The 19,085-nt window shown below is 42.2% G+C and overlaps 1 protein-coding gene across 1 annotated transcript in view; it reads right to left on the reverse strand.

The window, feature by feature from the left end:
• LOC309374815 (uncharacterized protein) overlaps positions 1-16,647 on the reverse strand; it is a 36,010-nt gene extending 19,363 nt beyond the window's left edge. The window contains exons 1-10 of the mRNA XM_081919995.1: positions 16,607-16,647; positions 12,298-12,477; positions 10,944-11,057; positions 10,266-10,508; positions 9,517-9,651; positions 9,182-9,299; positions 7,946-8,088; positions 7,553-7,720; positions 5,899-6,297; positions 351-524 (exon numbers count right to left, since the gene is read on the reverse strand). Coding sequence (XP_081776121.1) covers positions 351-524; positions 5,899-6,297; positions 7,553-7,720; positions 7,946-8,088; positions 9,182-9,299; positions 9,517-9,651; positions 10,266-10,508; positions 10,944-11,057; positions 12,298-12,465 — 1,662 coding nt within the window. The 5' untranslated portion in view covers positions 12,466-12,477; positions 16,607-16,647. The remainder of the gene's footprint in view (positions 1-350; positions 525-5,898; positions 6,298-7,552; positions 7,721-7,945; positions 8,089-9,181; positions 9,300-9,516; positions 9,652-10,265; positions 10,509-10,943; positions 11,058-12,297; positions 12,478-16,606) is intronic.
• Positions 16,648-19,085: the final 2,438 nt, after the last annotated feature.

Here is a 19,085-nt window from a genome sequence, read left to right on the forward strand (position 1 = left end):
TAAAGCACTTTAACAGATGCCGTATGTAACAACAGCATTTATTGTACAGTGGTACCTTGGTTCCCGAACGGCTTAGTTGTTAAACAAATCAGCTCCCAAACGCTGCAAACCCAGAAGTAAGTTGTCCAGTTTGTGAACGTTTTTTGGAAGCCGAATTTTCGACACAGCTTCCGCTTGACTGCAGAAAGCTCCTGCAGCCAATTGGAAGCCGCGCCTTGGTTTTTGAATGGTTTCGGGAGTTGAACGGACTCCCAGAATGGATTTGAGAACCAAGGTGCCACTGTATTATATCTCCAAACTATGTGCAAGATTGAAATGTGCGGTGGTTGCAGACAAATTCAAGAGCCTACCTCAGCCATCTGGCTGGCAGTTCTACCTCTTGCTCCCATGTGGACCATGGCTAGAACAGATGTGATGCTCCAAGGAGAAAAGAAAATATTGCCTTCAGATGATTGGATCAGCTTTTTGTAAAGATCTAGAAGAAAGCTGCCGTTGGCTACTAAGAGGGAGTCCATTACTGCAACCTATGAAAAATGCAATAGACAGGACAAATCATTGCTCTGACAAAAGAAGCGTTTCTTTCTTTCCCACAAAAATAGCACTTTCATTAGTTCGTCCCAACGTTAGATGCTAAAGCATTCATGCAACTGGATAAAAAATAACCCCACCCCATACATTCCCAATCGATCCATGCGCTCTGTATATGTCACCTCATCCTAATGTTCTGTAAACCTCATTGAACTCTAGATTTGTTACCACACATAACTTGGCAATGTTAGTGCCTTAGGGCCCAATTCTCTGTATGTTAACAAGGAAGAAAGGCCAGCTGTGTTCAGTGGGATTTTCTCCCAAACAATTTTTAAAGTTTGCAGCCCCAATGAAATATTATGTGCTGTGCCTGCTATTTGTATGTTCTTAATAAATTGCAAGTACATTCTCAACAAAGGAAGAATAGATACAAAAACGTATGGAATATACAGAAACATACTGGAAGAATAAGAAACCAAGACAACAAACTTTTTTTTATTAAAGAATGGAAATGGTTTATTGGGGATTTACAGATAAATTGTAAACAGATAAGAACATTGGCAGGATTATTGCAATAACCTGCAGTTTTATGAGTATACAGTAGTACCTCGGTTTAAGAACAGTCTGGTTAAAGAACGATTTGGTTTACAAACTCCACAAAACCGGAAATAGTGTCTTGGTTTGAGAACTTTAGCTCAGTCTAAGAATGGAATCCGAATGGTGGAAAGGCACCGGCAGCGGGAGGCCTTATTAGGGAAAGCGCACCTCAGTTTAAGAAAGGTTTCACTTTAAGAACTGACTTCCAGAACGGATTGAGTTTGTAAACTGAGGTACCACTGTATATTTAATAAAGATGAATAAATGAGCAAATTGAGTTAATTTGGATATGCAGAAGATATTAAAAATAAATTTAAGGAACCACAGAAAGAAGGGGAAGGAAGTCAAATTTTGAAATGTTAAAATGATTGTAAAATTAGTAAAATTTATAAATCTGAAAAGCATAAACAAAACAAAAAAAATAAATAAATTGCAAGTTCAATGCAGTATACCTTAAGAGAGGTGAAGCAACATACCTGGTCTGTAATACATAGAATTACAGCGCATTAAGTTCATCAAGGAGGTTCTGAAGCAGTTAAAATCTTTCTTTTGTTTGGTGATGCAAAGTGCAACCATATGTGTTACCACAACCTTTGCAAACCGACTGAAAACAAAATAAGCGTCTTGGTCATTTCTCCCTGCTGTGTGCACGAAGAATGTCGTTGACCTGAGCCATATGGCAAGACTTCCATGTTATTTATTAGCAAATTACCAGCAACCTCTGGTGGTAGCACAGCCTGAGGCATTTTGCACCTGATGCAAACCACAAAATGGCACCCCACCCCCGCCAGGGAAGAAGGGGTGAGTGAAGATCTACATCAGGAACAAAGGGGAAATAAAGATCTACGTTGGGATCTGCTGCCCTGCGGATCCTGCCACCTGAGGCAACTGCCTCACCTTGCCTCATGGGTGCAGCGTGGGGAAGTAGGGTACACAGAGCCTTGCAGTTGGTTCAGTGAGCTCAAGGTCCTCGCATTTTACAATCTACTGAACAGCAGCAGCCTCTCAAATCGTTTGAGAAATTGTGTTGAGAGACTAGTGGGAGTTTGAAAAACAGTATGTTGCATATCATAAATAGCTGTTTGGTCCTATTTGGCACATATGTTTATCCGGGAAGCTGCAGTAAGGACCGTCAACCCTTACCTAGAATCCCCCTGCATCCCCCCAGAAAAAGCACTCTATCTGTCTATCATCTATCTATCATCTATCTATCTATCTATCTATCTATCTATCTATCTATCTATCTATCTATCTATCATCTATCTATCTATCATCTATCATCTATCTATCTATCGTCTATCATCTATCCATCATTTTTGTTCATTTGAAGTTTCACCTTTCTACTTATAATGCCCAAGGCATCCTGGTCACCCTATATCCTTGCCTAGCATTATCTACTTGACAAATGTTTATGCACTTTTAATAAGCAAATTAAATCCTGCTCTTCCATTATAAGCACAAGGAATATCTGACACTTGCAACGTTGCTTTTTTCACATTTATAGATAGCAATCTTTTGCCCCTTTCACCCAAGCTTAAGGTTTCATGGCAAAACAAGTTATACAAGCTTAAAATGTCACGGTACCTGCAGCTGCTACGCTTTCGGTGATTCCTCCGACAGGTTGTGGTGTTTGTGAAGACACAGTTCTGTAGCAATAAATACAGAGCAACCTTCACTTCTCCTCTTTTATATCCTCCATTTCAACATCTTGCCCATCCTCTCTGCCTCTATCAACTGACAGCATTGTCTGCTGCGAAGCTGAAAGACTGTCAGCTACGTTGTATTATCAGAGCTATTACTAAACTATTTTGTTTGTTTGTTATAAGAGCAGTTCTGCATTAGTCTGAAAGAGGAAAAATTCTTCAAACAACACATTTAGGGATCAATCCTATAGCAAGATCTGCTGGGATGAGAGGGTTGGAATCTAGTGAATATCCAGTTGACCTGGGAGGTTCCTGGCTAAACCAGATTAAATCCCTCATCCTTGGCACAATCAGAGAGATATATCAGCATATCTTCTCCTTCTGAGCTCAGATGGGACAAAGCAAATTGTAAACTGGCATAAGGCTTGGGAAAGGGGCATTCTGGGGTTGGACCAGAGAGCGTGTGGTTAGGCCTGATCCTAAGCCCATTCAGGTAAGACCTGTGTGAATTAAGCTGGCAAAAAAGGTAGTATAACTCAAACACTATTTTAAGGACTTGATTTCCCTCTGCCAGCCTTAGGCCTGCTCAGCTGGCAGTACCCCCACTACTGAACAGGAGCAGGGGCCAAGCAACGGGAGCTCACCCAGTCACGGGGATTCGAACCGCCAGCCTTCTGATTGGCAAGTCCTAGGCTCTGTAGTTTAACCCCCAGTGCCACCCGCGTTGGAATCTCATAGAACTCTTCTTTACTGCATGAAATATGGGAATTGGGTAGCAAGCTTTGGAAGCTCATAGAACTCCTATTTACTGCATGGAAAATGGCTCCCTGCTATTCAAACCTTGTGTGCTATTTGCTTGCTGGTGCATCCCCCCAAATAATTTTGGGGGCTGCCCCCCAATGTTCCCTACTGTCGGGGCAGAGGAAGCTGAGTTGAGCGTGGCTTTAGTGACTGGCTCCACCTTCTGCCATGGAAAACTGCGTAACGTGAGAGAGGAAGAGCCATCGGCCTCTGCATTCAGCTCCATCCCCTGGCTCCTCCCAAAACATCATGTGACATCGCGCGTTACACGCCCTGTGGGTGACATCACCCAGCCCCCTCGATCTTTGGCGCAAGTTGGCACCTCTGTGTACTGTAGTGGCTTGTATCACAAATTGGTCTGGCATTTCTGAATCTTTCATGAAAAGGAGAACCAGGTTCAACTTAGTTTGGTTTGTAAACACGTATGGAATTAGGCAAGGGGTCAAGCTGCAAAACTAAGCAACCAGCAATGTTTCCTAAGAGCCGAACTGAAAAGAGGGGAAGAGGATGGATGCAGTTTTCATTGGTGTGCTGTGGTTTCATCTCCCTCTTCTACACCACCCTCCTTTCAGGCATGACTTAGCTGAAAAGTGGCAAGTCTCGTCTCCAGTACCAACCTGCCATTTGGATCCACCATTTTGTTTCAATTCCCGCCTCTACCAGACATGAAACATTCTGCATTCCTGATGGTGTAGTAAAATTAATTTTATTTGCTATATTATACATTCTGTTTATATATGTACACACACACATTGCAACATGGGGGGAAATGACAAGCGATCGCCACACACAATATAAATTACAATCCTACATTTATGGTATTTAATGCAACATTTATACATGAATGCAATGCAATAAATCTTCTTTGTACACCTTTAGGCGTGAGGTGAAAACATTCCTCTTCAACCAGTTGTTTAGCTGTGTAGATCCACCCATAACATGGGTGGATCTACACAGGGGGGGAGGGGATGCTATAAATAAGTCAGAAATTAGATAGTTGTAACAAAAGGGGAGGGAAACTATGGAAAATCGTGTATAAAAATTTCCTGCTTTCTGGCATCACCTGGTGTTGCATGTTTATAGAGTATTCAAATTGTTGTTTCTTTACTAATGTAGCTGAGTCCCAAGTTAAATATGTTTTTAGGAAACGGAGGTTATTGTTTTGTTTTTGTTTTTATTATATACCCTGTCTCATGGGTGCCACCTTGAATAAAATATTGGGGGGGGGGAGGTAAGCCCTGCCCCACATTATTACATGATGTAGCACATGCACACCATTTGAATGGCAATGCTCTTTAACTTGGGGGGCAGCCCCTCAAATATTTTATTGGGGGGCTGAAGACCCCCTCGGCCCCAATGAGTTGGCTCCTATGTGTTGTGTTCTTTTATCTTGTATTTTTATGCTATGAACCACCATGAGATCTTCAGATGAAAGGTGGTATACAAATTTAATAAAATAAATTTTAAAATATATATAATTACTAGGGTGCAGGCCCACTGACAGCCACAGACTAGTTTTTATTTTTCTCCCATCAGCAAATCTATTGTTGAAAAGGATTGCATCAACACCCTGTGTATACCAAACAATGCAATTTAGAAAGAGACATGGCAAAAAGACCAAGAATCCTAGAGACTACTTTATGCATGGTTTGAGAGTGAGTTGACTTCTTGCTGAGCACATGTCAGCTGTGGCTGTATGCACTCCCCCTGCAAGCACAAAGGAAAGACAGGCGAGAACACCATATGTAGACATAGCTTTGGAAAACGGTCCCTCTGTTGTGCCACATTCCTGCTGCCGCAAGATCCTTCCTGTTTGCTAAGAGAAAGCTGAAATACTTTAATTCCCCCCTCCAAAAAAAATTATTAGTTTTCTCTTATAACACATAGACAAAAACACAAAAGAAAAACATTCCATTTGACACAACATAAAAACTTAACAACAATAATAAAAACCCATAAAATAAAAGAAGATTTTTTCCTTCTTATTCCCTGGTGTATTCACATTGCTAAAAGACTTCCTCGACACCCTCCAATCTGGATTTCACCATATTACATATTTAGCAGTTCCCAATTTCATATTTATAACATCAGTATCTTCTTTCATTACAAACTTCTTAACCTCTCTTCCAATTGTCATCCATAATAATCTTTATTATTAATCTTTTTCTATCCCTTAGCCTAATCTGTTACTAGATTAGGGATTTCCTAATTAGCTTATATTACAGTATCTCACTAAATATTCTTTCAATTTCTTCCAGTCTTCTTGTGTTTCCTCCTCTTTCTGGTCGCGGATTCTTCCAGTCATGTCGAAAGCTGAAATACTTTAAGGGCAACAGAATCTGCCCCAAAAGAGGATGCTTTTGGTTTCATTATGCCGGATGAAAAAGAGGAAAGGGTGGTCTGCTGCAAACAAAGTCGCACCCCCTGTACTTCGCCCATCTATAGTAGCACCTGTCGAAGCAGCAGCCTCTGTGCCCTCTTCGTTAATGTCAACAAAGCACTTGTGGAAAACTTGGGACAAAATCAGCTTGCTTTTTTCAGACATTCCGGTGAAATTGGCTTGGCCTACAGTGAAGGCGTCTGTTATCCCCATGCTGGTCAAATCTGCCTTTAACTCATAGTGATCTTCTAACTGGGTCCTAGGAAGATACACATTTGCTTCAATTTCTTCCATTTCTTCTGGGCTGGTCCACTTGGATAAGGCTTCATACGTCAATTTATTTTCTAGCTGCAGACACAAAGAAAATCAAATGACCAGTAAGTTGGAAAAGTTATCCAGGTTTGCTAAATTAAATGTACAGCTGTGTTTGAATGTCGTTTTGGGGAATATACACTATACTGATTGATGAACAGCAAAACACTGCAAGTATTATTATTTTTTGAAGTCCAAGCTAGTTTACAGATCCCTTCAGCTATGATGCAATGCATTTTTCTAGCACGGAGTGCAATGTCAAAGGTTTTCAACAGTCAACACAGTATATCACAAGATGAAAAATACGTTTCTGCAAAAAAAAAAAAGAGGTGAAATGGAACAGGATTTTCATCTACAAATATCTATGGGGTTATTAAAGCAGGATATGACTAATTTAGATGAGAGGCTAACACTTGAACAAGCCCAATGGAATACAGTGGTATCTCAGTTTTCGAACATAATCCTTTCCGGCAGACAGTTCGAGTTCCGAAATGTCTGAAAACCGAAAACTGAAGGAGTGTCTCCATCCCCATTGTTCAGCCCAGACACTGAGGTCTATCTTCAAGGGCTTTCTGGAGGTTCCCTCACTGCGAGAAGCCAAGTTACAGGGAACCAGGCAGAGGGCCTTCTCGGTAGTGGCACCCGCCCTGTGAAATGCCCTCCCATTGGATGTCAAGGAAATAAACAACTATCTGAGTTTTAGAAGACATCTGAAGGCAGCCCTGTTTAGGGACATTTTTCATGTGTTCCTGATGTCTCTCCCAAATCTTCCAGCATTCTGATTCATTGGATCCCCCAGGTTCAAGTAATACGGGTGGAGGTTTCCCTTTCAACTTTCTCCACACTACACTGGCTGCCAAAATGATAGCACGAAATCTGTATTCTTGGACCAAACACACAAACGTCTGTTGAGAAATCAGAGTGCAACATCCATATCCACCCATCACCTTTAGATGTGTAGAAATGTTCCTTGAATGTTATGAAAACACATTCATTTGCAAAACCTTCGGGAAGGCAAGCTTTTTCTTTCAATGTTCTTGGGTTTTAGATAACTAGAAATACATTTTCTCTTCTGACTTTTGTGTGATTCCCCACATGGCATGAACCCATTTCCAACACATCAAGGGTCATTTTCAATCGAGAGAAAGTTCCAAATCCATATCTTTCTATATCCTAAGCAATTCAGTCATTTTCCTACAAAATATGCCAAAAGAAGCACTGTCTATACAAACAGTGAATAACTGGAATATATATATATATATATATTCTAAATAGGACTACTTTTCTTTACCATTTCCAGGCCAGTGGTGTCATCAGTGATGTCATCAGGGAGGAGTATAAACATGCTGAGGTCATTGTTGACATATTGGAGCTCAAGAATCTGAGTCTTCACTTCTTTTATGTAGTTCCAATTGAAGTTACCGTGCTGGAACATCATCTTCACCGGCTTACTTGTTTGCTGCAATATGACAAATATGTTTTCGTGTCCATGAGCCTTAAACTTCATGGTGGAACCGGGGGGAAATGCATTTTATATATGCTATTTGGAGAAGAGATCTCTCTCCCTTACATGACTTCACAGTGCAGAACAAGGTACATGATAGCATCATAGGCATGGCAATGGACTATAGTAGCTTGGAGTGCCTTAATGCCTTTTTTCATTCAGCAGTATGAAATTATTTACCTTGCTAAGTCTGAAGGGCTGCTGTGTTGTGTCTTGTTTCTTAAATGGCTTTTCCCAGTTTCCTCTGAAGTACAGTGCATTTACCAAGATCAGCTGGGTAAGTGAATCGACAGACCCCTCATTCAACAGATTCTGTATTTTACCTTGTTTGGGAGAAGAAGTAGGAGAGAGAAAGAAGTCATCATATGTTTTGTCAGCTGTACATATCTGAACAAGAAATGTGACTTTACCTTAAAACTTTCTGTGGACTTGCCCCAACCTATCTTTCTAATGTTTAGCTAAATATACACATTTTTGCAAAAACATTTCCCACTACAAGAATGCATTTTCTATTTCACTAATATGCGTGTTTTTATGTACATATATTCATATTCGTACGTACTTGAATTGCTTTATTAATTACTAGTGGATATAGTTTTGTATTTGGCTTTATACTTGTAAACCAATTAGAAGCTTTTTTGGCAAGTGAATCAATAAATAATAACAATAATTACTCGGCTGGCGAACTGCCCTGCAAAATTCAGAGATGTGTGGCTTTTGAAGGATGGGTATTTTTGGTTCGCCTATTGTTTTGAGAAATGCAAGTTTAAGTGGGTTTGTCTTTAAATTTGAACTGGAACAAGTTGTTTCTCCATCCCTAGTCACTGGAGATAGCTTTGAATGGGGATTAGACAGGTTTATGGAAGAAAAAGCTACCAGTGGCTTCTAGTCATGTTGACTATATACTAACTCCAGAATTAAAAAACCCAGCAAGAATACAAGTGGGAGAGTGCTGTTCTGCTGGATTATATGGGCTTCATGCTTCACAGCTGAGCAGCCCCAATCCCACTCTTACTCGCATGCAAGCAGGAGCGGGGTCAGGGATCTCTTAGCCGGGGAAGGGGAGCACTTGAACGGAGCCCCCATCCCGCCACTGGCTTATGCAAACTGGTGGCGGCTTGGTGGCTCTGTAAAACTGCTTGGCTGAGGCGAGGGCGGCAGAGTGCAATGGCGGTTTCACCAGTGGTATATTGCTGGTGAAACCGGCACTGCTCTTGAGTCCTTCTGCCTCCAGCTCCCGGCTAGTTTCTTTGTCCCCTGGGCGCTGGAGACAGAGGGACTCAAGAGCAGTTATGGTTTCACCAGCGATATACCGCTGAGTGAAGTTTTCATCACAGTCTGTACCCACATACCGGTCCTGGGCGATATATCAATATATCGTTCAGGCCTATAGCAGAGCAACCATTTTGAGCTCACCTTCTGTCTGGTGTTCAACCCAAGAATTGATCTCTTTTCTGACTTCTTCCGCAGCTTCTTGAAAGTTTACTGTTTGTGGCTCTGCGTTATAGTATTTCTTCATTGACAATATGAATTCCTTAAAGGTAAAAAAATACTCTTAAGGCATTGCAGCCATGCCAATGAGAGTGAAACAAAAGTTACAGGATACTAAGATACTACACTACAGGATACTACACCCATAGAAGCAAATTAAAACTATGAATACACTCCTATTGTTGTAGTAGGCAGTTATTCCATGTTTTTATTAAATTATCAACTCTGATTCCAGGGTCACATCTACAGGCTCCACTCACTTTTTGGAGAGGCACCGATTTGTCTGCATATAGCTGGTTGACACTTCGAAGCAGAAAATGCTTTGTAGGTTTGCTGATTTCTTGACTAAGTTCCAGGAATCTTGAATGTATGTTGCTTGATGTTTCAGGAGGGGGCTTAAACAGAGAATTGCAACACTGATTAATCCCACATTCAGCCATTACCTCTTATTGCAGTTTGTTTTGTCCCCCCATTACCTCTCATTTATCCCCCTTAGGCCACACATTTATGTTAACCCACATTGTCAACACATCTTGCCTCCTTTCCCCTTTCCCCTTCTTTTCCTGCGGTCAGAATTTGAAATTCACACTTCCCTGGATTTTGTTATGCACCTCTCCAACCAAAGAAGTGTTCATAGCAGCGGTAAAATGCAGATATTAGTAAAAAATAATATAAGATGCATTGGGTGAGGGGAAATTGCCTGCAAAAAAAGCACGTGAGAGGCAAAGCTGCATCTAAAAATATGTATGTTATGAGAATGCTGATGAGGCAGACACGAAAATCTCAAACAGGTGCAGAAGTGTGGAGAACTTTATCAAAAATTGGAAAAAATTAGAAACCAAAATTGATAGATTTTCCTGTCTGCACAACACATGCAATAAGGAACCACTGCTGGAGTTGGGTGTTAACATGCAAACAGCTCCACTTGTGTGAAGGCTCTTAATATTTTCCTCGTTAGCTACAAGATGAAGCAAACAATTCTCCAAAGTTTGTTTGGGGAGGTTAATACCTTTTTAAGTTTCCACGTGGAACTGGGATGTGGTCTGCGCCAGTTATTTTCCTTGGAATATATCCCAGAAAAGCATACCCAGATACCCATATCTAGGTTTCTCCATGACAAGATACATCCGGAGAGACTTAAGCATGCCCAAGTCATATTCATTGCAATGGATGTAAATGGGAATATATGCTTAAGTTCCATTGTTCTTTTATTGCAGCTTATATTTCTGTTGACTCTAAGACATCCAGATTTCTGTCAAGTAACAAAGCAGTGTTGTTAAAAGAGACTATGGCTGCTTCCCTATGCACACTTAGCTGGGAGTAAATTCTTACAATCTTGCTTGCCAGTCAACATCCATATATTCAAGCTGCATGTAACTCAATTGCCAATGAATGTACATTGCAGGGTATTTTTAAAGGGAGGGGAGATGTGTCATGGTTGCTCTGTCACGTAACAGTGATAACTGTTCTCTCTGTGCTTGTCCACATACTTGATGGTTTAAAGTGTTGGTTTTTTTGAAAGCTAAAATTTTGTATCAACTAGGACATTCTTTCCAAATCGCCAAGTGAACTAGGACAAAGTAGGCTGGAAAAGAAGTTAACACCAAAGTCTGTTTTAAAAAACAAACAAAAAACCTGGCCTGCATACATTCGTCTGAGATGAACTTTGGTTTTTTCCAAAAATTACCTTCCGAATAGCGATGCAGGGGTTATTCAACAGCTCCTCCATTTTGGAGTACACGCGTGGGTGTCTCATAGCATGGGCAGCCTCACTTCTCCCAGATTTGTTAAAGTGAAGCACCTGCAATTTAAAACAAACCCAATAAAAACATAAGCAATAAGAAGTTGTTACGTGAGGCGTATAAAGTCATGTGCTTACAATTGCACTCATTAACCGTGGTTTGTAAGTTGATTTATAAACCTTAGTTGATGTTCACCATAGTGAACCCTCCCAAAAGCTAAAGATGTCTCAGCTTTATTTATCTCCAATTGTCTCCTTTTTCCAAATTAAGCTGTTCACATTTCTGTATTGGTTTGCATTTTTAAACACAGGGTTCGCCTGAAAATTCCCCAGAATTTTTGTGTGAAATTTCTTCCAGTATACCCATTCTTGTATGCAATTTTGCCGAATATACACATTTTTGTAAAACAATTTTCTTAATACTGTATAAAGAATATTTCTGTATTGTTTTCACTAATATATGCATTTTAAAGCAGACCTTAACCTATAATATGCATTTCTGTAAACACTATAGTTTAATTAGTTGACCACAAAATTCAGATGAGTGAAAATTTCAAAGGATCATTGTGTTCTTATATTGGCTCTCGCATTACTCTGGAAAGTTGAAATGGATACATTTGCCTGTACATGCAAACTGAATCTAATTTCTCCCCAGCCTCAAACGTTAACTACGGCTTAGCAATCTGCAAAGCAGGACAATGCAATTCCAGGCACAGTGGGATCCAACATTGCTGGTAGGATTTACAAGCTCCAGAAACTATGCAAACAGATTGAGTTAGGCCTCTGGTCTTGAGAGTACATAGAGAAAATGACATTACACCCTGGGGACCAGTTGAGCAGCTATTTCTCTTGTGTGTAATTTAGATATACCACTTCACCCCATATGAACCAGCCCATTTCCTACAGTCTTAATCTGTGCACTCCACATGAGAAAAGTGTGGAAGGTGACCACATGAGAACAGGTCTTTTCAGTGGTGGCCCCCATCTATGAAATGGGAGATCTACCTGGTGCCATCTCTGTCTGTTTTTAGGCACTGGGCTAAGATTTTTCTGTTTACCCAGCCCTTTGCTTAATGGAGGTGCCCATCTTTTTTAGAGGGGTGGGTAGGACTTGGCTCTTATCCATTCATTGCACAATAGGTCACCTGATGTCATTGTGAGATCAAGTGGATGGCAGGTGGAGATAATCTCACCCACTGTCAAACTTGACCCAAACTTATCTACAGAGATAAGACTCTAGCTCATTGGCCACACCCAGTTCCCTAACCCTGATTTAAGTTATTAATAGCACAAAGCTTACCTCTGCTATCTGCTCTGCAGTATGGCCTTTAGCTCCAAGGTACAGTGTGGCCATAACAGACGAGATGCTCCATGGTGAGAATAGGATGTTTTTGTTGCTTTGAGCCTTGCACACGTGTTTGAAAAAATCAATGGCAAAACCACCATTGGCTGTACTCAGTTCCTCCATTGCTATTTAAACCTAGTTACAGAGAGAGAGAGAATAAGCTTTAAAACTGTTTACATGTTCACCAGGGACTGTTGTGCATGCCTCTTTCCTACTGAAGAAATTCTGGAAGCTTTTGATGATCAGGCAACTGGCCTGAAAGATAAGCAATCCGGAAAAAGCCATCAGTCATTAGGACCACAGAAACTGTCTTCCTGCCTGTCTTGCGTTAGCAGTAGATACTAGTAATGTGGTTTGAAGTCTTTCTTTTGCCAAAAGTCTTTCATTATGGCACATTGATCCTGACTTGAGAAATTAAAAAGACCATGCTTTCTATTTAGGAGAGTCGCAAATAGTTCATTTGTCTGTTCAGTTCTTAATTACATCATATATGTGGATGCAACTTGAACAATGCATGCCAGATGTTCCTGCACATTTTGTCAAGGGCTGTTGCCACATGACTTGGTGACGGACTGCTTACACAAGCAAGTGCTAGCAATATAGAACCCCTCTAGCACAGTATTATGTACTCTATGCTGGCAGTGGCTCTCCAGAATTTTAACCCTACCTGGATATGCAGATATTTCCCGGACATATCTGGAGTACTGCAGTTGGAAGCAGTGTCCAGGCAGAAATTGCAAAAATGTCCTGGAAAATCCTAACGTATGGCAACCCATGTCGGGAGTGTCGTTTTTGCCACTTTCCCTTAAAAATAGGTCCTAAATGCCTTCTTTTGCAAAGTCTCCAAAATAGCTCAACAACTTTGCTTAAAAATGCAAACAAAATAAGCTCAACAATTCCTCCCCCCCCCCCCAAAAAAGAGCTCAACAATTTATCTGTCTGGATTTTCACTGTTTGAAATATGGCAACCCTATCATGACCCTACCAATATTCCATCTTGGTGAGAAAAATATACATTGGCTAGAAAGTTCATATTCTCTCTGCAAGAAGAGATGGACCAGTGTTTCAAAAACTTTAAAAACCCCAGGGCACAGCTCTTTTCCTGCACAATAAATGAAAGCTCATGCCATTATTATTCTCAGTCATCTCCCTGAACAACTGGGTACACATTCTCCTTTCAATGATGGCCCTTCCCTTTCCTCAGTCAAGTCAGGTTTCAAGGTAGGACCATGCTTTCCAGACAGTGGTGATGTTTCTGGAGTTCCTCTGGGCCTGCCAGCTTAGTCCCACATTCTGTTCTCACAGTAGCCAGCCAGGTGCCTATGGGGAACCCACAAGCAGAACCTATAACAATCTCTGGCAAGCAAGCAGCCTGATAAGCAGTAACGATTCTTCGTCAGTTTTATGCAAGTTTATTTACAAGAAAAACACACTTTCAGAGCACGGCCTCCTGTGTGCTCTCATGAACAGTAGTTGCTCAGTCTGACTCACCATCTCTCTCCCAACAACAAAAACAAGAGTTGGGATTTGATATCCCGCTTTATCACTACCCGAAGGAGTCTCAAAGCGACTAATATTCTCCTTTCCCTTCCTCCACCACAACACACACTCTGTGAGGTGAGTGAGGCTGAGAGACTTCAGAGAAGTGTGACTGGCCCAAGGTCACCCAGCAACTGCATGTGGAGGAGCGGAGATGCGAACCCAGTTCACCAGATTACGAGACTACCGCTCTTAACCATTACACCACACTGGCTCACGGGAAGAACGCCAAAATCCCTCCTTTCTTCTCCTTCCCTTACGTCGTTCTCTGAGCTTCTTCTGCCTCCTAGTATGGGGACTGAATGGCTGGTCTGCCTCCTCCTCACTCCCAGAAGACACAGCCTCAGACTCTGGCTTATCTGCTAGTTGCCTGGCAACGCTCAGGCCGACATCCAACTCTTCCTCTCCTTGATAGCTAGTAGCTTCTTCCCTGGGAATGAGGAGGGCCGGGCTGTCCTCTCTAAACTCTTACACACAGCTCTCCTCTGCACAGTTGGCCCCTTGCTCGCTTAGCTCAATTTCTGAGGCTGACATCTCGATGTTGTGCTCGGGGGGGGGGCTACGTTCCTGACAGCACCTGAGTGCAACAACACTCCTCCAATTCCCACAACTAGTGTACAGATGCAGACTGCCTTAGACAGTGAGGTCAGAAGAAGGCCATCATGATTAGAATGATGGGGTTACTCACCATGTGTGTTTCTCTGATTGTGAGGCAGGGTATGCAATTGTGCCACAGAGTTAGGAAATCACAGCAGTGGCAGACCTTAGGTCTCAAATTTCAGCAGCACCCTGTACAATGCCAAAATCTAGCACCTGACTGCCTCTTGCCTTCCGTTATGCATCATAGTTGTGGCGCCTGCTGCAATGCCCTTGAGACTGCATCCAGTGTGACCAAACCAGTCGTGCTCCCCTAAATCCGCCTCTGACCATAGCCCACAGGAAACTGTATCCTGTTCTTTGTATGACTATATCAAGCAAAGAATTGCTTACCACACACTTCCTGTTAACGTAAGATAGCATTTCCTAGGTTTAATCATCTTGGGACACATGTCTTCTTGAACCTAGCACTTTTGTAAATATCAGGCGGCTTGCCACTGTTCCTTCCTTGACAAACACTTAACTCAGGCACACCAGAGAAGTTGTCCCAAGCTCTCAGCAGAATTTGCCCTGGAGAACTTTGGGCTGGGCAGCTTTGGAAGAAGTGTTGCCATCCATAGTTCTTGGCAGGTTCCTTTGTTTCACGGCTTATCTATCCATTTGAAGCATCCTGTTCTTGTCCTGTCAGGTCTAGTTTTGCCTCTCACGCTCCTTCTAGTTTTCTAACCACAGGTCTTGCCATTCACAGTTCAGTTCCACCCAGCTAAGCTAGCTATGTACTGTATTGCACTCTGCCCAACCTTTCACAGGTTAAGTCTTGTAAGATGCTTGTTGTAATAGCCCCTGTTATAGGCTAATGGCATAAAGGAGGCCCACGTGCAGTTGGCTCTGCTTCTGAGGTTGTATGAGGTTTAGGGTGTGGCTCAGTGGTACAGCATCTGCTTTGCATGGAGAAGGACACAGGTTCAATCCCCACAATCTCCAGGTAGGGGTTGGAAAGAGCTCCTGATAGCTCCATCAGTCAAGCATGAGACTCTTAATCTCAGAGTCGTGGGTTTGAGTCCCGCGTTAGGCAAAATATTCCTGCATTGAAGGGGGTTCGACAAGATGACCCTTAGGTGCCTTCCAACTCTTATGATTCTATGATCCATGTGTGGACCTCTGAGTGGGCAAAGCCTATGCACCTAGACCTCTCTGTGTGTTCATTTCTTCAGGACTCTGGGCTCAGAGGCTTCATAATCCCAAAGTTCTGAGGTATCTATGAAACCTTATCCAGAACAAAATGAAACACCATCCACATACAAGAGATAAGTACTAGCAGGCTTGGCAGAAAACCCCAGCTTGCAGAGGTGCGAAACTTATTTAGTGGAAATCCCTACAGGTGTAGGAATCCCAGAACATCGCAACGGGGACTGAGATTGCTCAGTAGGCATGGAATATTCACTATCTGTGAGGAGAACCAGGTGAGAGGCAGAAGGAGGAAAAGTATGGAGGAAGGCATGACTGGAGAAGTCAGTGAGTACATTGTGCTGAAGGTCCCAATTGTATAATATATTTTCTATTTTCTCTTTCTAAAGGCAGATTACCTTTGGCTTGCTGCCTTTTTCTGACTGAAAATGGACCATACATCCTCTACTTAATAATAATAATAATAATAATAATTTATTATTATTTATACTCCACCCATCTGGCTGGCTTTCCCCAGCCACTCTGGGCAGCTTCCACCAAATATTAAAAAGGCTCAAGAATGTAAAGCTCACCATCCCTCTGTGCCATTGTTTCCCTTGTCAAATCATTCTTACCGTCAATAACTTTCTCCTAATATTAACACCACTTAACTCTCCCCTGCTGCAATGTAATCTCATTAGATCTAGTCCTGCCTTCTAAGTCATATTCATCTCTAATAGAGCACATTTTGATGTGGTTTTTATGATAGTTCCCTGTTGAACTGCCACAATCTTAAGCATATTTACTTGGGAGTAAGTCCCTTTGAACTCTGTGGGGTTTACTTCCGGATAAATATGCACCGGATTCGATTGTAAACTCTGTCTCTGGCACAGATTGATCTTAAGACATGCATAAACCTCAGCAAAAACAGAGAAAAGATGAGAATTGTAGTTTTACATACCTCGTTTAACCCAGCTGTTAAAGCAGGCACTCTCTTCACCCGTGTAAATCTAAGTGCAAGTCAGGCTGATTATATAGGATTTCTCACCACTCCCAGTGAAACTTTCCTCAGTAGGTGTGATGCAATATACATTTGCCCTAAGGCTTTGATCCTATGGAATGATTGAAGCATCTTAGGCAAGAATCAGTGACCTTAAAAAAAAAAGAATGTAAGCATGACATCACGGTCATAGAAATATCTGTGTTTTCCTGCTGCTATGCTGTGGGGCTGATACACAATGTATCACCGAGCATTTGAGTAAGAGCTTTCAAAGCAGTTTTCCCCCCTCTGTGAAATGTGGAAAATCTCTTGAATTTGTCACCTATTAAATATTGAGATTGCAGTCCTTAAATGCAGATGGATATGTCGATACATGCAACAAATATGAACATTTCTCATAGGTCATTGTTGTTTAGTCATTCAGTCGTGTCCGACTCTTCGTGACCCCATGGACCAGAGCACGCCAGGCACTCCTGTCTTCCACTGCTTCCCGCAGTTTGGTCAAACTCATGCTGGCAGCTTCGAGAACACTCTCCAACCATCTCGTCCTCTGTCGTCCCCTTCTCCTTGTGCCCTCCATCTTTCCCAGCCTCAGGGTCTTTTCCAGGGAGTCTTCTCTTCTCGTGAGGTGGCCAAAGTATTGGAGCCTCAGCTTCAGGATCTGTCCTCCCAGTGAGCACTCAGGGCTGATTTCCTTCAGAATGGATAGGTTTGATCTTCTTGCAGTCCATGAGACTCTCAAGAGTCTCCTCTAGCACCATACATTGGTACCTCGGGTTACATACGCTTCAGGTTACAGACTCCACTAACCCAGAAATAGTACCTTGGGTTAAGAACTTTGCTTCAGGATGAGAATAGAAACCGTGCAGCAGCAGCACAGTGGCAGCAGGAGGCCCCATTAGCTAATGTGGTGCTTCAGGTTAAGTACCGTTTCAGGTTAAGAACAGACCTGCAGAACGAATTAAGTTCTTAACCCGATGTTCAAAAGCATCAATTCTTTGGTGATCAGCCTTCTTTATGGTCAGATGCTCACATAAAAAAAACAAAACTGAAAATAAACCAGACATACTAAAGAGAGAAATCCATAGACTGAGTGGGACATGCTTGAAAGGCTAGTCAGTAGCAGGCAGTTTGATGGGATGGCGGCACTCACCTGACCTCACAACAGGTGAGTCGCTGCATCTTCTTGGGAAGGGGAGAGGCAAAGCTGGTACAGCTGTAGCATTGGGCTGTCTCTGTCAGTGTGTTTGTTCTGTGCTGGCCTCCTCGCCACCTACCACCTCCCTTTCTTGCTTCTCCCCTGTCAGAAAACAGAAGTCACCCTCCTACTGAGAAGCTAGCTTAGCAGCTTTACCCTACCTGACCTCTGATATAAATTATTCAGAGGTAACCCCCCCAAATACCCATTCAACAGAGGTGCCAAGTTGCCCCCAAGATTGAGGGGGCCCATCGCACATCACACACATGGTGTGCATGGGAAGGAGGAGGCGGAGCGCTCTGGAGGACCTGTGACGTGCGTTGTGCATTGCACGCATGACGTCCTGTACATGATGCACTCTGGGCTGCCTCAAGATTGAGGGGGCCCAGCCCCCTTAAATCAAATATTGAGGGAGCCAAGATGCCTTCAGATGCCTAGAGTTGAAACACCTGCCAATCAGTCAAACTCGTCCTTAATGACTTTCAAATCTGGGTATGATACTGTAATTTGACGTGCTTCAATGGTTCTTAGAATCAGATTTTCATGTGAAGAGTATTTGTTCCCTTGTTGCTAGGTAACAAGCAGGCATCAAAGACACATTCCATTCCATATATAACACACCTTGCTTGTCTCAGCCAAATTGCACCCTCTTCATCTCTAAGAAACATGACAGAGCCCGGTTGACTTTCACTTTGAACACCTCAGTACTAAAAGTATGCACACGCTATGTTGTTAATATGCTTTCTGAGCGGCTTTCTGTGATTCATACATACACAGAAAGGCAGGATTTACGCACCAAAACCTCATTCCTAATCCTGAGCAAATATTTCTGTAGGTGTGGCTTCGTGGGAGCTGCCTCTATGCTGCTTCAGAAACCTACGTGTTGTGTGAATAAGATTTAATTTTGATTTCTCAGAGTTGATTCACTGAGTGTGTGACTGGTCCATTTTTTAAAAAAACTGTCGGGAGCTTACATGGAGAGAACCAGTCAATATGCAGTTTTCACTATGGACCGAGTTTGCTATTGCAAATGCTCCTCATTTTCCCAGGTGAGACTCACCTGGCACCTTCATTACATATCTTTAGGCACCAGGCAAAAACATTCCTCTTCTCCCAGGTCTTTGGCTATTTAAACAATCTATAACCTTTTAAACTGTGTGCTGTGAGGGGGGGTGGGTTATTGTTTCGTTTGCTATTAAGTTATGATTTTTTTTGTGTTTTTAAACTGTAAACCACCAAGTG

The sequence above is a fragment of the Podarcis melisellensis genome (genome assembly GCF_964234715.1).
Source record: "Podarcis melisellensis genome assembly, chromosome: 7".
Lineage (NCBI taxonomy): Eukaryota > Metazoa > Chordata > Lepidosauria > Squamata > Lacertidae > Podarcis > Podarcis melisellensis.